The sequence below is a fragment of the Alosa sapidissima genome, chromosome 23, assembly GCF_018492685.1.
Source record: "Alosa sapidissima isolate fAloSap1 chromosome 23, fAloSap1.pri, whole genome shotgun sequence".
NCBI lineage: Eukaryota > Metazoa > Chordata > Actinopteri > Clupeiformes > Clupeidae > Alosa > Alosa sapidissima.
The window spans coordinates 30516795-30529294 of NC_055979.1; the positions used below are offsets into that span (position 1 = coordinate 30516795).

Sequence of the window (12500 nt, forward strand, 5' to 3'; positions counted from 1 at the left end):
ACGGCCCACCGGGAATCCTCCCAACGCTCCCCAGTAGCCAGTTAAGCTCTGCCTCTTGTTCCGGAGTTTAATCGCTTAGTCCAGGGGTTTCCAAACTTTTTGACTCGAGGACCACATTGGGTTTTGAAAACATTTGTATTATTTATTTGTATGAACATTTTGTATTATTTAAATGACAACTTAATTTCTTAAGAAATACTGTTAATTTGATGTTGTTTAAATCATTTATAAATGGTGCACTGTCACTTTAAGACTCTTTGCTATGGCTAGTGCTGTGCCTATGGCTGTGCCCTCTTACAGTTTATAATGGTCAGTAGTGGGAACTACTTTTGCCATCGCGCTGTCTTCCTCTCGTGCACTCAAATACGTTCCCAAATGGAGTAACATAACATAGTTAGATCTGCTGCTATGGAGATACTATCTATCTTGATGTAACAAGCTGTTTTGACATTGACATTGTAAACGTTGTCTAAGAAGAGTGTAAAGCAGTTTGCAGTAGCCTAAAGTTGACCACAACGTCGTCTATCGCTGGAAAGAAATAGCGAGCAGCCTATGATAAACTGATAAATGCTCAGCGGGCCGGATTAAAGTGCGTGGCGGGCCGCAGTTTGGACACCCCTGGTTTAGTCATTAGTTGATATGTAAACCACTGACGTGTAGGCTACATTTTCATTATTGTTATCACGTTAAATTCGAAATATTTTCGAACAACGGATGATCCGTTTCAGGGGACAAGCTCTTGGCCTTCTGCTGCGCCACACATACCACACATTTGATTTTTGATCGTCGTTTTTTTGTATAATCTAACTAGCCTACTAGTTAACATAATGCTACTAGTTAACATAACGCTATTAGTCCACAGTGCATCCAAACTGAGCAGTGCAGGGAACAGCTGTCATTGGTAGGCTGCATGCAGGCACATGGTCGGACAAGTTTAAGGAGCGCTTGATTTGTTTTGTAGCGGTTCTATGGGTTGCCAGGTTGGTTCTATGGGTAGAGCATTTTTGATAGTGGGAAGCCAAAATCGTGATCGTGATTAAAATTCGATTAATTGTGCAGCCCTATATCTGTGTGTGTGTGTGTGTGTGTGTGTGTGTTGTTCATGACTTATTATGTTGTATATGTGTGTGTGTGTGTGTCTTTAGATCTGCGTTTCAAGAAGAACCAAACTTTCTCTGCTGATTCTTCACTGTCATGCAGTGATGTGCTGGAAAGATTACCCCTCAGAGCCCAGGTACACACACACACACACACACACACACACACAGACAGATTACCCCTCAGAGCCCAGGTACACACACACACACACACACACACACACACACACAGATTACCCCTCAGAGCCCAGGTAAGGATCATATAAACACCCACACACATACACACTAGTGTTCATTTCGTCAGACGAGACGAGAGGAAATATCTTTTTTTCCATGACTAAGACGAGACGATGACGAGACTGCACTAATGTCCTGAAACACTGACTAAGACTATCTTAAGGTGCATTATTGTTGACGAAAAAAGACGAGACTAAAATGTTTTGCATGAAATAAAAACTAAGATAAAATCTCTCTTCATTTTCGTCTACAAAATGAGACGTTTTCAAAATATCCTGAATGTGTTAATGCGCAGCAGATTTCCTGTAGGCTAGACTACGTGCTGTGGCTGCAATCCTGTGACTGCAACACGAAACTACATGGAACAAGAACACCGGAGATTTCTGCCAGAGTTAGCAAGCTAACTACCTAAGCTTTATGCCACAATGCTACATACTCTATATATTCCATTTTGACAAGTTGTTGTCGTTCTGTCTTCCACATTCATGAAAGGTTTGGTATGGATGTTGAGTAATGTCTCATGAAACAGTCATGAATGCTTTATGTGCAGTTTATGACAGCTGCTATGAATGTGTTATTAACTCACCCATCAAGTAAAGTGTTTTCCATTTACATCGGGATTTTGCAAACATTCAGTGTCAGAGTCAATAAAAATGTCAGAGTCAATAAAATGAGCCCTGCATGAGTAACAAAATTGACAAGTAGCTGTAAGTAAGCATGCTAAACTCGACATCCAAACAGTATTCTAACGTTAGCTTTGAGATACTGCTTGATTGCATAACTTAACTTAGTTAAGTCTCCTCAATGTACTATGTTGTGATAAGACCTTAGCAGAGTTAACTTTAATGCAGCAGTTTTGAACAAATGTGCGCAGCATGGTCACGATGCTAAGCAATTTAATAGCAATTTAGCCTAGTTCTATGCAATGCTTCTATGTGGCAACAACAATCTTTCAACAATCGTGAATATTTTGTTAAATGCACATGCAGAGGGGGGACACCGGGCTCGTTACGAGAGAGAGAGCGGGCGGAGGAAGGAAAGGCTGGGTGCGTAAAAAGTGCAGCTCAATGAAAGGATTTTATCTGATCTTTAATTTAAATAGGCCGGTTTTGATTTCGTGGTGCCACAGATTAGTCAACGTATGGGAAACACTGAAAGTGTCAAATTAAAAATATTTGGCTGCACGCTTGATGAATCGACGCGCATATTTTGCGTCAATGTATCGATGCGTTGCCCCAGCCCTAGTCAGAGGACTCATATGATTTAAACTGGCATATCTTACATCGACAGTGTTGCAGAACTGTTTGGATTTACATACAAGTTGGTTCAATATTGCAAACAACTCATCTTTATTATATTTTACCACTTTGAGAAACACTGGTCTACGGAGATCATGTGTGTTTTAACTAAAACTGACTAAGATACCTTTAGTTTTCTTTTGATTAAAACTAGACTAAAATGACGAGACTTTTAGTCGACTAAAACTTGACTAACAAAAATGATATTTGAATGACTAAATATGACAAAGACTAAAAAGGACATTACGTCACAAGACAAAGACTAAATTAAGAATAGGTGACAAAATTAACACTAACACACACACACGTAATCTGCGTTGTGTTTGAACCTGCGCGATTCAGCCCTGCACACGCCCGGACTTGAACCCACGAACAGCAACACCTCAGATCGGGAGGCGAGTGTGCTGACATTTGAGCCAATAACCCAGGCTACTGGCACGCATGCCAGCAGCACTCTTGAGGCAACTAGCATGCTAGCTCAGTGGGCAGCCGTGGCCTACTGGTTAGCACTTCGAACCTGTAACCGGAGGGTTGCCGGTTCGAACCCCGACCAGTAGGCACGGCTGAAGTGCCCTTGAGTAAGGCACCTAACCCCTCACTGCTCCCCGAGCGCCGCTGTTGATGCAGGCAGCTCACTGCGCCGGGATTAGTGTGTGCTTCACCTCACTGTACACTGTGTGCTGTGTGTGTTTCACTAATTCACGGATTGGGATAAATGCAGAGACCAAATTTCCCTCACGGGATCAAAAGAGTATATATTCTATACTATACTATACTATGCCATTCTGTACTATACTATACTATACTATACTATACAGTTCGCCTCCGTTACACACACACACACTCAGATTGCAATGTGTGTTAATATTTTCTCCTAATTTTCTCATGAGATTTCTTCTGCTCATGTTAACGTTGTGTATATATGTGTGTGTGTGTACATATGTGTGTGTGCGTGTGTGTGTAGCTCAGTTTTGAACCATCCGACATCCAGAAAGACATAATAAAGGAGGAAGAGGAGGACGAGCAGAATGGAGATGAGGTACACACACACACACACACACACACACACACACACACACACACAGAAAATCAACACACACACACACACAGACACAGACACAGACACACACACACAGAAAATCAACACGCACACACACACACACACACACACACACAGAAAATCAACACACACACACACACACACACACACACAGACACACACACACACAGACACACAGAAAATCAACACACACACACACAGACACACAGAAAATCAACACACACAGACACACACACACACAGAAAATCAACACACACACACACACACACACAGAAAATCAACACACACACACAGACACACACACACACAGAAAATCAACACACACACACACACACAGACACACACACAGAAAATCAACACACACACACACACAGAAAATTAACACACACACACACACAAACACACACGCACGCACACCCGCACACATACACTCACACACACAGACACAAACAATGTTCTTAGTCATTTGATTTAATGTTTTATGTTTGCCATTCAGTTGTAATTAGTGGCTTTGATAGTCTCTAGTTGCAGTGCAGTGGAACTGTCTGTAGATGACCTGTTGCTGTGGTAACTGTCTGTAGATGACCTGTTACAGTGGAACTGTCTGTAGATGACCTATTGCTGTGGATGGCCTGTTGCAGTGGTAACTGTCTTTTTAGATGACCTGTGGCAGTGGCAGATCATTGGTTAGAGTAGCCTCATAGCTTGTGTGGAGCCTCACAGGACCTAGTCTGCAGAGGTTCAATTCAGAGTCAATGGGCCCTGGTTTGGCACACAGTCAATAGGCCATGGTGTGTGTGGGTGGTGTGTGTGGGCCCTGGTTTGTTTGGTGGGAAAAGTGAGAGGTCTATCGTGAGTGAGTGTGTGTGCGTGTGTATGTGTGTGTGCGTGTGTATGTGTGTGTGCGTGCCCTGGTTTGTTTGGTGGAGTCAATGGGCCCTGGTTGGGCACTCAGTACCGTCTGCAGTCAATGGGCCTGGTGTGTGTGTGTGTGTGTGTGTGTGTGTGTGTGTGTGTGTGTGTGTGTGTGTGTGTGTGTGTGTGTGTGTGTGTGTGTGTGTGTGTGTGTGTGTGGGCCCTGGTTTGTTTGGTGGGCGAAATGTGAGGTCTATCAACAAGCAGAGTTCTTGGGCATGAACTATAGCGGTCATGTGACATGCGGTCATGTGACATGTGGAAGTTTTGATCATGTGACGTGGAATTTTTGATCATGGGACGTGAAAGTTTTGATCTGACTCATCAATGTTTGTGGAGAAGGTCGTGCTCATGATGTCAAATTAGCTGATTGATTTTGCCTAGTTATTGAATTGGCTTTAGTTAATTGCACTTTAGGGCCCAATGTGTTGTTATATGTTGTCTCATGGTGGTTAGAGGTTATTAGGTTATTGCATTGAATAATAATGACCTCAGTAGGTTACTGTATAATGACCATGGCATTGAAATGAGTGTGTACTGAGCATGGCACTGAGGGTTTGAAGTGGTAAGTAAATGAGGTTCATCATGACTTTAACATAACGAGTCATTAATCAAGTCATTAATCTATGCTTGTATATAGTCTATAGTTAGTAGTCTGTGATCAATAGACAGCTATTTAGTCCAGAACTTTGCTGATGTTGCAGTAGATGGACTTTGATGTAGCTGTGAAGTGTATTGGACTCCCACCTGTGTTTAAGATTTGTTTATTGTTAATGTGTTGTTAACGTAATTGTTTTTCTCCTCAAGTCTTTTTACATTCCACACGCACTGGCATTCAAGCGCGCATACGCCATTAAGGTATCACCGCATCCTCGCATTTCTATTGGCCGAGCCCTTCTCCACCCTGCACTCCTATTGGTCCAGTCCCCTCATGCTCTCCCCTCCTGTCCAACAGAGACGCAGCGCTCGACCCCGGCGACCCGCGGGCCCCCAAACCCCGCCGGACTCCTCCTGCTCCACAGAGGTGGTGGGGGTGTGGGTAGTGCCACCCGACCCGTCCAGCCTGAGCGTGTCCACAGACATCCTGCAGGAGCTGCAGCAGCAGAGGCAGCCGCTGTCCGACACGCCATCGCTGGCCGACAGCAGTGACCCCAAGCACACGCGCAGGATCCAGAAGGAGGCCCAACGACACGCCAAACAACAGGAGCTCAAGAGGCTGCACCGCGCACAGGTGTGTGTGTGCGTGTCCGTGTGTGTGTGTGTGTGTGTGTGCAGTCTTTGGACCCTATGTTAGAAAACGAAAACCAGAAACTTTTAATGTTTTGCTAGGAACAGAAACGAAACATTAAGATTTTGTATGTTCCGGTACAGAACCGTTTATCTTAAATAATGGTAACCTTGGTAACCGGTTAATACCGTTATTTGTTCATTCTTTGACAAGACTTCTGTGCAATATGACTTGGTGAGGTGCACTTCCGATCGGGAGAAATGTAATAGAGAAGCTTGCCGCCAGCATAAAGAGACAAACATGCACTGATTGGGCCCTGACCAGGTTTGTCCAATTGATTTTGTTCACAATGGCAGCTATGTAGCCTACCATATTTCAGATATTTGCACAGATTTAGCTATGTGAGTTGCACAGGCTTTTTGATGGATGTAGGAACTACAGTGATGCTTCTGTAATACTTTGTGGTTTTGTATTGTTTGATGACATAAGAGAAACAAATGCACTGATTGGGCCCTGACCACCCTGCTGAAAAAAAACAGCTAGAAATCAGCTTATGCTGGTAGCTGGTCTTTGCTGGTTTTCCTTCAGCTCTTGCTGGTCTTTGCTGTTGTAGCTGGTTGGGCCACCAGCTGGATATGCTGGCATGACCATCTAAGGAAGCTGGTCATGCTGGTTTGACCAGCCTGTCTTGTGGGATACAAAGTCAAAGTCAAAGTCAGCTTTATTGTCAATTTCTTCACATGTTCCAGACATACAAAGAGATCGAAATTACGTTTCTCACTATCCCACGGTGAAGACAAGACATATTTTACCAATTTAAGTCCACAGACAAACATAACATTCAAGTAAACAAAAAAGTAAGTAAATAAGAGGGCACATATAATAATGAAAAAAAAATAAGAGCAGCAAAATTTGGTTGAAATTGTGCATGGACAGTCAATAAAATACTAGTGCAAAGTCAGGCCAATAAAAGGCTTGGGTAGTTCTGTTTGACCTAAGTAAGAAAGAAAGTGACATAGTGGTGCAAGTTATGTAAGAGCAGCAGAAGTGTTGTGTTTTCAGGACAACAACAACAAGTTGTAAAGTGTAAAAGTGTGCAAGTGGAGTAGTGCACGCGGCCATTGTGGGTCCAATGTCCAGGATGTTATGTAGCTGAGGGTGGAGGGGGGAGAGGAGGGAGAGAGTTCAGCATCCTTACAGCTTGGTGTATGAAGCTGTTGGTGAGTCTGGTAGTGCGGGAGCGCAGGCTTCTGTACCTCTTCCCAGAGGGCAGTAGATCGAACAGATTGTGAGCGGGGTGACTTGCATCACTCACAATTTTGGTCGCCTTGCGGGTGAGGTGGGGAGGTGGGTGGTGTAAATGTCCTTCAGGGAGGGGAGTGAAGCACCAATAATCCTTCCAGCTGTGTTCACTATGCGCTGCAGGGCTTTCCTGTTGTATTCAGTGCAGCTTCCGCCCCACACAGCGATACAGCTGGAGAGGATGCTCTCAATGGTGTCTCGGTAGAATGTGGTCATGATGGCTGGTGGAGCACTTGCTCGCCTGAGTTTCCGCAGGAAGTACAGGCGGCGCTGAGCTCTCTTCGCCAGTGATGCAGTGTTGGTGGTCCAGGAGAGGTCTTCGCTGATGTGCACCCCCAGGAATTTGGTGCTGCTCGCTCTCTCCACCACAGCACCGTCGATGGTCAGTGGCAGGTGTTGGGTGTGACCTCTCCGGAAGTCAACAACAATCTCTTTGGTCTTGCTGACGTTCAGCAGGAGGTTGTTGTCCCTGCACCACGTGGTCAGATGGTCGACCTCCAACCTGTATTGAGTCTCGTCGCCCTTGGTGATGAGACCCACCAGAGTTGTGTCGTCAGCAAATTTCACTATGTGATTGTTGCTGTAGGTTGCAGTGCAGTCATGCGTCAGCAGGGTGAAGAGCAGCGGACTGAGCACGCAGCCTTGGGGGGCCCCTGTGCTCAGTGTGATGCTGCTTGAGGTATTGTTGCCAACACGTACTACTTGAGGCCTCTGACAGAGGAAGTCCAGTAGCCAGTTGCAGAGGTAGGTACTGAGTCCCAGTTTGTCAAGTTTGCAGATGAGTTGTTGTGGTATTATGGTGTTGAATGCAGAACTGAAGTCTATAAACAGCAATCTCACATATGAGTCTCTTTTTTCCAGGTGGGTGAGGGCTGGGTGGAGGGCAGAGCAGATTGCATCCTCTGTAGACCGCTTGGCTCGGTATGCAAACTGGAAGGGGTCCAGGGTGGGGGGGAGAATGGCTTTGATATGTGACATGACAAGCCGCTCAAAGCACTTCATGATGATGGGTGTCAGTGCCACAGGGCGGTAGTCATTGAAGCAGGATGGAGCAGTTTTCTTCGGCACAGGTATGATGGTGGCAGCTTTGAAACATGATGGGACGATGGCTTGCTTCAGGGAAGTGTTAAAGATGTCTGTGAAGACATCCTTAAGCTCCCCTGCGCAGTCCTTCAGCGCACGACCTGGGATGTTGTCTGGACCTGTTGCCTTACGGGTGTTGATAGCAGCAAGTGTCTTCTTCACGCTGTCGGCAGAGAGGCACAGGGGCTGCTCATGTAGAGGGGGATGGGTCTTCTGTGGGCAGGTGCTGTTTTGTGCTTCAAAGCGAGCAAAGAAGCGGTTCAGGTTGTTGAGCAGAGGGATGTTGCTCTCACAGCTCTGTGGCGCGGGCTTGTAGTCCGTGAGGGCCTGAATGCCCTGCCATAGGCTTTGTGCGTTCCTGCTGTCTTTGAAGTGGGTGGTTATCTTGTGAGTGTATTCCTTTTTTGCTTCCTTGATGCCACGGGACAGGTTGGCTCTCGCTGTTCTCATGCCAGCTGGTGCAAGATGGTCATGCTGGTGACCAGCCTGTCAAGCTGGTTTGCTAGAATGACCAACATAAGCTGGCATGGCCAGTTAAACCAGCACTATAGACCAGCAGCACCAGCTAAAATGGCCAACTTGAGGTGGTACAACAAGCAAAACCAGCTGAATTACCATTATAAGCTGGGATAGCAGCTGAAGGTATGTTTTTTGCAAGAGTTTTGCTGGTCTAGCAGGTCAACCATCATAGGGTGGTCAAACAAGCTGGTTAACCAGCAAACCACCTTTAGCTGGTCAGGCTGTTTTTTTTTCAGCAGGGCAGGTTTGGTCAATTGAAGTTTTCAATGAGGAAAGGAAAATTATGTAGACTACCAATATAATTTTAAAGTCCTAATGATCAGCCTACTTATTTGTATGTCCCGCAGCTGACATGAAACGTTATTAGAGTTTTTCTCAGTCGCTTTGGTGCTTTTCTCACATCACTATTAACATTTGCACAGCAGTTAGTGCATTTCTCAAAACAATTAGTGCAAACTGCAAAACCTAGTGGATAACCTGCAAAAGCATGTCACTTGTTCAAAATGGATAGTCCATTCCTCAAAAGCAAGTATTTATGTCAATGAAACTGCCAGTGTCATCAAAATGAGAAGTCTTGACACCATTGTTTATGAACAAGATAGTCAAATGGCTTTGTCATGTTTTCTTTACGACAATTTATGCTCTCAGTGTTTTCCCATGCAAAAAAGGTCAGAACTCGGTGACACTACCTGATAATGCTCAAGACAGCACTATACAGTACTTGTACAGCCATTTGAAAACTACAGTAAAGTTACAAATTTCTGTAGTTAGGGGAGTAAGTGAGTACACGACACTGAATATGTACGTTTCACAGTTTTACTGTATATGCTCTTTGCAATTCTACAGCATTTGATAACTAGTTCACCAATTTTGTATGTAATGACTCAAGCAATGAAATGAAGACTATTTTATTGGGAACGACTATTCAGCATCCATAAGTATAGTTCATTTTCACTGACATGACAAAGCAACTGATACATGTTCAAAAGCATTTGCAATTTGTTCAGAGGAAGGAGAAATTGCTACTATGATGTTCACAAATGACTAAATGTTTTGGAGGTTGAACTAATAGTTATGAGAATTTTCATTCTGATCTGAGAAAAGCACCAAAGCAACTGAGAAAATCTGTAAACGGTTGGGGAACTTTATTTGTTTGTTCTAACCGGTTCAGGAACGTCAATTTTAGGGTTGGACCGAAAACCGGAAACGTTAAAATACTGTTTTTGTTCGGAACGAACCAATTGGGAAAAAATTCTGGTTCAAAGAATGTGCAGGACTGGGCGGCGGTCATATTTTGTACCGCTCTGCAGTACATCTAGTTTCATATTATTTAGACTGTCTATTCATACTTGTGTGTGTTTATGAGCATGTGTTGTGTGTGTGTTTGTGTGTTTCAGATGATCCAACGTCAGCTGGAGCAGGTGGAGGTGAAGCAGAGGCAGCTGGAGGAGATGGGAGTGGCTGTGGAGAAAGCACTGAGAGGGGAAGCAGGTACTCTCTCTCACACACACAAACTACAAATAGGGTAAAGACACATACATCATGCCCACACACTGATGAACACACAGAGCTGTACCTATAGTATAAATATGGCCACATCAGCAGAGAAGTCTGACGCTGCACCTTTATTTTAGATTACTGGGAGGACTCCAACTCCACTGCAGTGCTGGACATGCATCTGGGTGGTATGTGGGCCTCACTTTCTCTTACACACATACATACACACACCCACACACATACACACACTCTCTTACCTTGAACACCATAAACACTACATCTAAACACCATGAACACAACACCATAAACACCATGAACTACCATAAACACTACATCATAAACACCATAAACACTACATCATAAACACCATGAACACTACACCATAAACACTACACCATAAACACCATAAACACCATAAACACTACACCATAAACACTACACCATAAACACTACACCATAAACACTACACCACAAACACCATACACACTACACCATAAACACTACATCATAAACACTACACCATAAACACTACACCACAAACACCATAAACACTACACTACACCACAAACACCATAAACACTACACCATAAACACTACACCACAAACACCATAAACACTACATCATAAACACTACACCATAAATACTATACCACAAACACAATAAACCCCATAAACACTACACCATGAACACTATACCATAAACACTACAACATAAACACCATAAACACTACACCATAAACACTATATCATAAACACCATAGACACCATAACCACCACACCATAAAACACCATAAACTCTACATCATAAACACCATAAACACTACACCATAAACACTACACCATAAACACCATAAACACTACACCATAAACACTATATCATAAACACCATAAACACTACACCATAAACAAGACACCATAAACACTACACCATAAACACCATAAACACTACACCATAAACACTATATCATAAACACCATAAACACTACACCATAAACACCATAAACACTACACCAGCGGTCTCCAACCACTGGGCCGGGACATTCCTAACCGGGCCGTAGCCTACGACATGAGTTTAAAAAAAATGCATGCAAACTAACTCATTGAGGGCCTTTTCCTTCCCATGCGTTGAGTGCCAAAAACGTAATATTACGTTTTTAGCTTTTTTTTTTAAATTACGAAACTAGAGACACTCTAACACACCTTATATGTGATTTTGGGAACTCTGTGATGAATGGAAATGAAATATATGACAATCGAAAACTCACGAAATCTGGACATTTTATCATAACTCGGTTGCCGCTTTGGGTCGAATCAGTGACGCATGCACGTCATCTCAAAACCAGGCCATTTTCGTGGGTCAATCACTAGGTGGCAATCTCGCCAGGTCTCGCTGATCACTTCCCGGAAAGTTTACAGGCAACACTTCATATTTCATGAAAGACGTTTTACCTCCATTTCTAGAAGAAAAAAAACAGCGATTTTGATGAAAACTAGCCACTGTTTAGCTTGGGATTTCTCAGAAACAGAGGCGTGTAGAAATACACGGTTTGCACCCACTGAGAGCTTAAAGTCTCACCTTTTAAACGAGCCATTGTATGTGTTCATAGCTATAACACAGAATATGCTGTGGCTGTACAAAAATCATCAACAATGGTCTAGATTGCTGGCACTCTAGGACAAAGCTTCCGAAAACAGCTTGGCATTCAATGAGTTAAATTAAATTTAATTCACAATAATGTCACTTTTTTTACATGGCATAGGCCTATATGCAGTTGTATGATTGCACGCATGTTTGCATTTTGCAAGGTCTATTTTCTTACGTCTGTCTGTCCCGCCTTCAACACTTTTACATATTGCCTTCAGCGCTGCGCAGCCTCAGGTCAGCTCACTTCACCTTCTTAGCGAACGGTAGTGTCACACGAAGTTAGCTAAACTGCTAGAATGAGCAACAAAAAACAAGCATCTTCAGCAGGTCACTGGCCAGAGTGTTTGAGTTGCGAGAGCCACTGCAAAGATTTCTTACAGAAAAAAAGTCACCGTTAGCTGCACATTTTAGTGATGAGGACTGGGTGTCAAAACTCGCTTACCTGTGTGACATATTCGGGTTGCTTAATGACCTCAACCTGTCACTCCAGGCGAGAATGACGACTGTCTTTAAACTGGCAGATAAAGTCGCTGCATTTAAAGCCAAGCTTGATTTGTGGGGACAACGAGTGGACCGGGGTGTATTTGATATGTTCCAAACAGTAGTGGGGGTTTTGGGA

General features: G+C 43.8%; 1 protein-coding gene across 1 annotated transcript in view; it reads left to right on the forward strand.

Annotated features, from left to right (window-relative positions):
* Window positions 1-12500, forward strand: part of mical3b (microtubule associated monooxygenase, calponin and LIM domain containing 3b) — an 82477-nt gene that overhangs the window by 58637 nt on the left and 11340 nt on the right. Inside the window, exons 28-32 of the mRNA XM_042081727.1 lie at window positions 1146-1234; window positions 3597-3671; window positions 5563-5838; window positions 10137-10230; window positions 10374-10424. Of these exons, the coding sequence (XP_041937661.1) occupies window positions 1146-1234; window positions 3597-3671; window positions 5563-5838; window positions 10137-10230; window positions 10374-10424 (585 nt within the window). The remainder of the gene's footprint in view (window positions 1-1145; window positions 1235-3596; window positions 3672-5562; window positions 5839-10136; window positions 10231-10373; window positions 10425-12500) is intronic.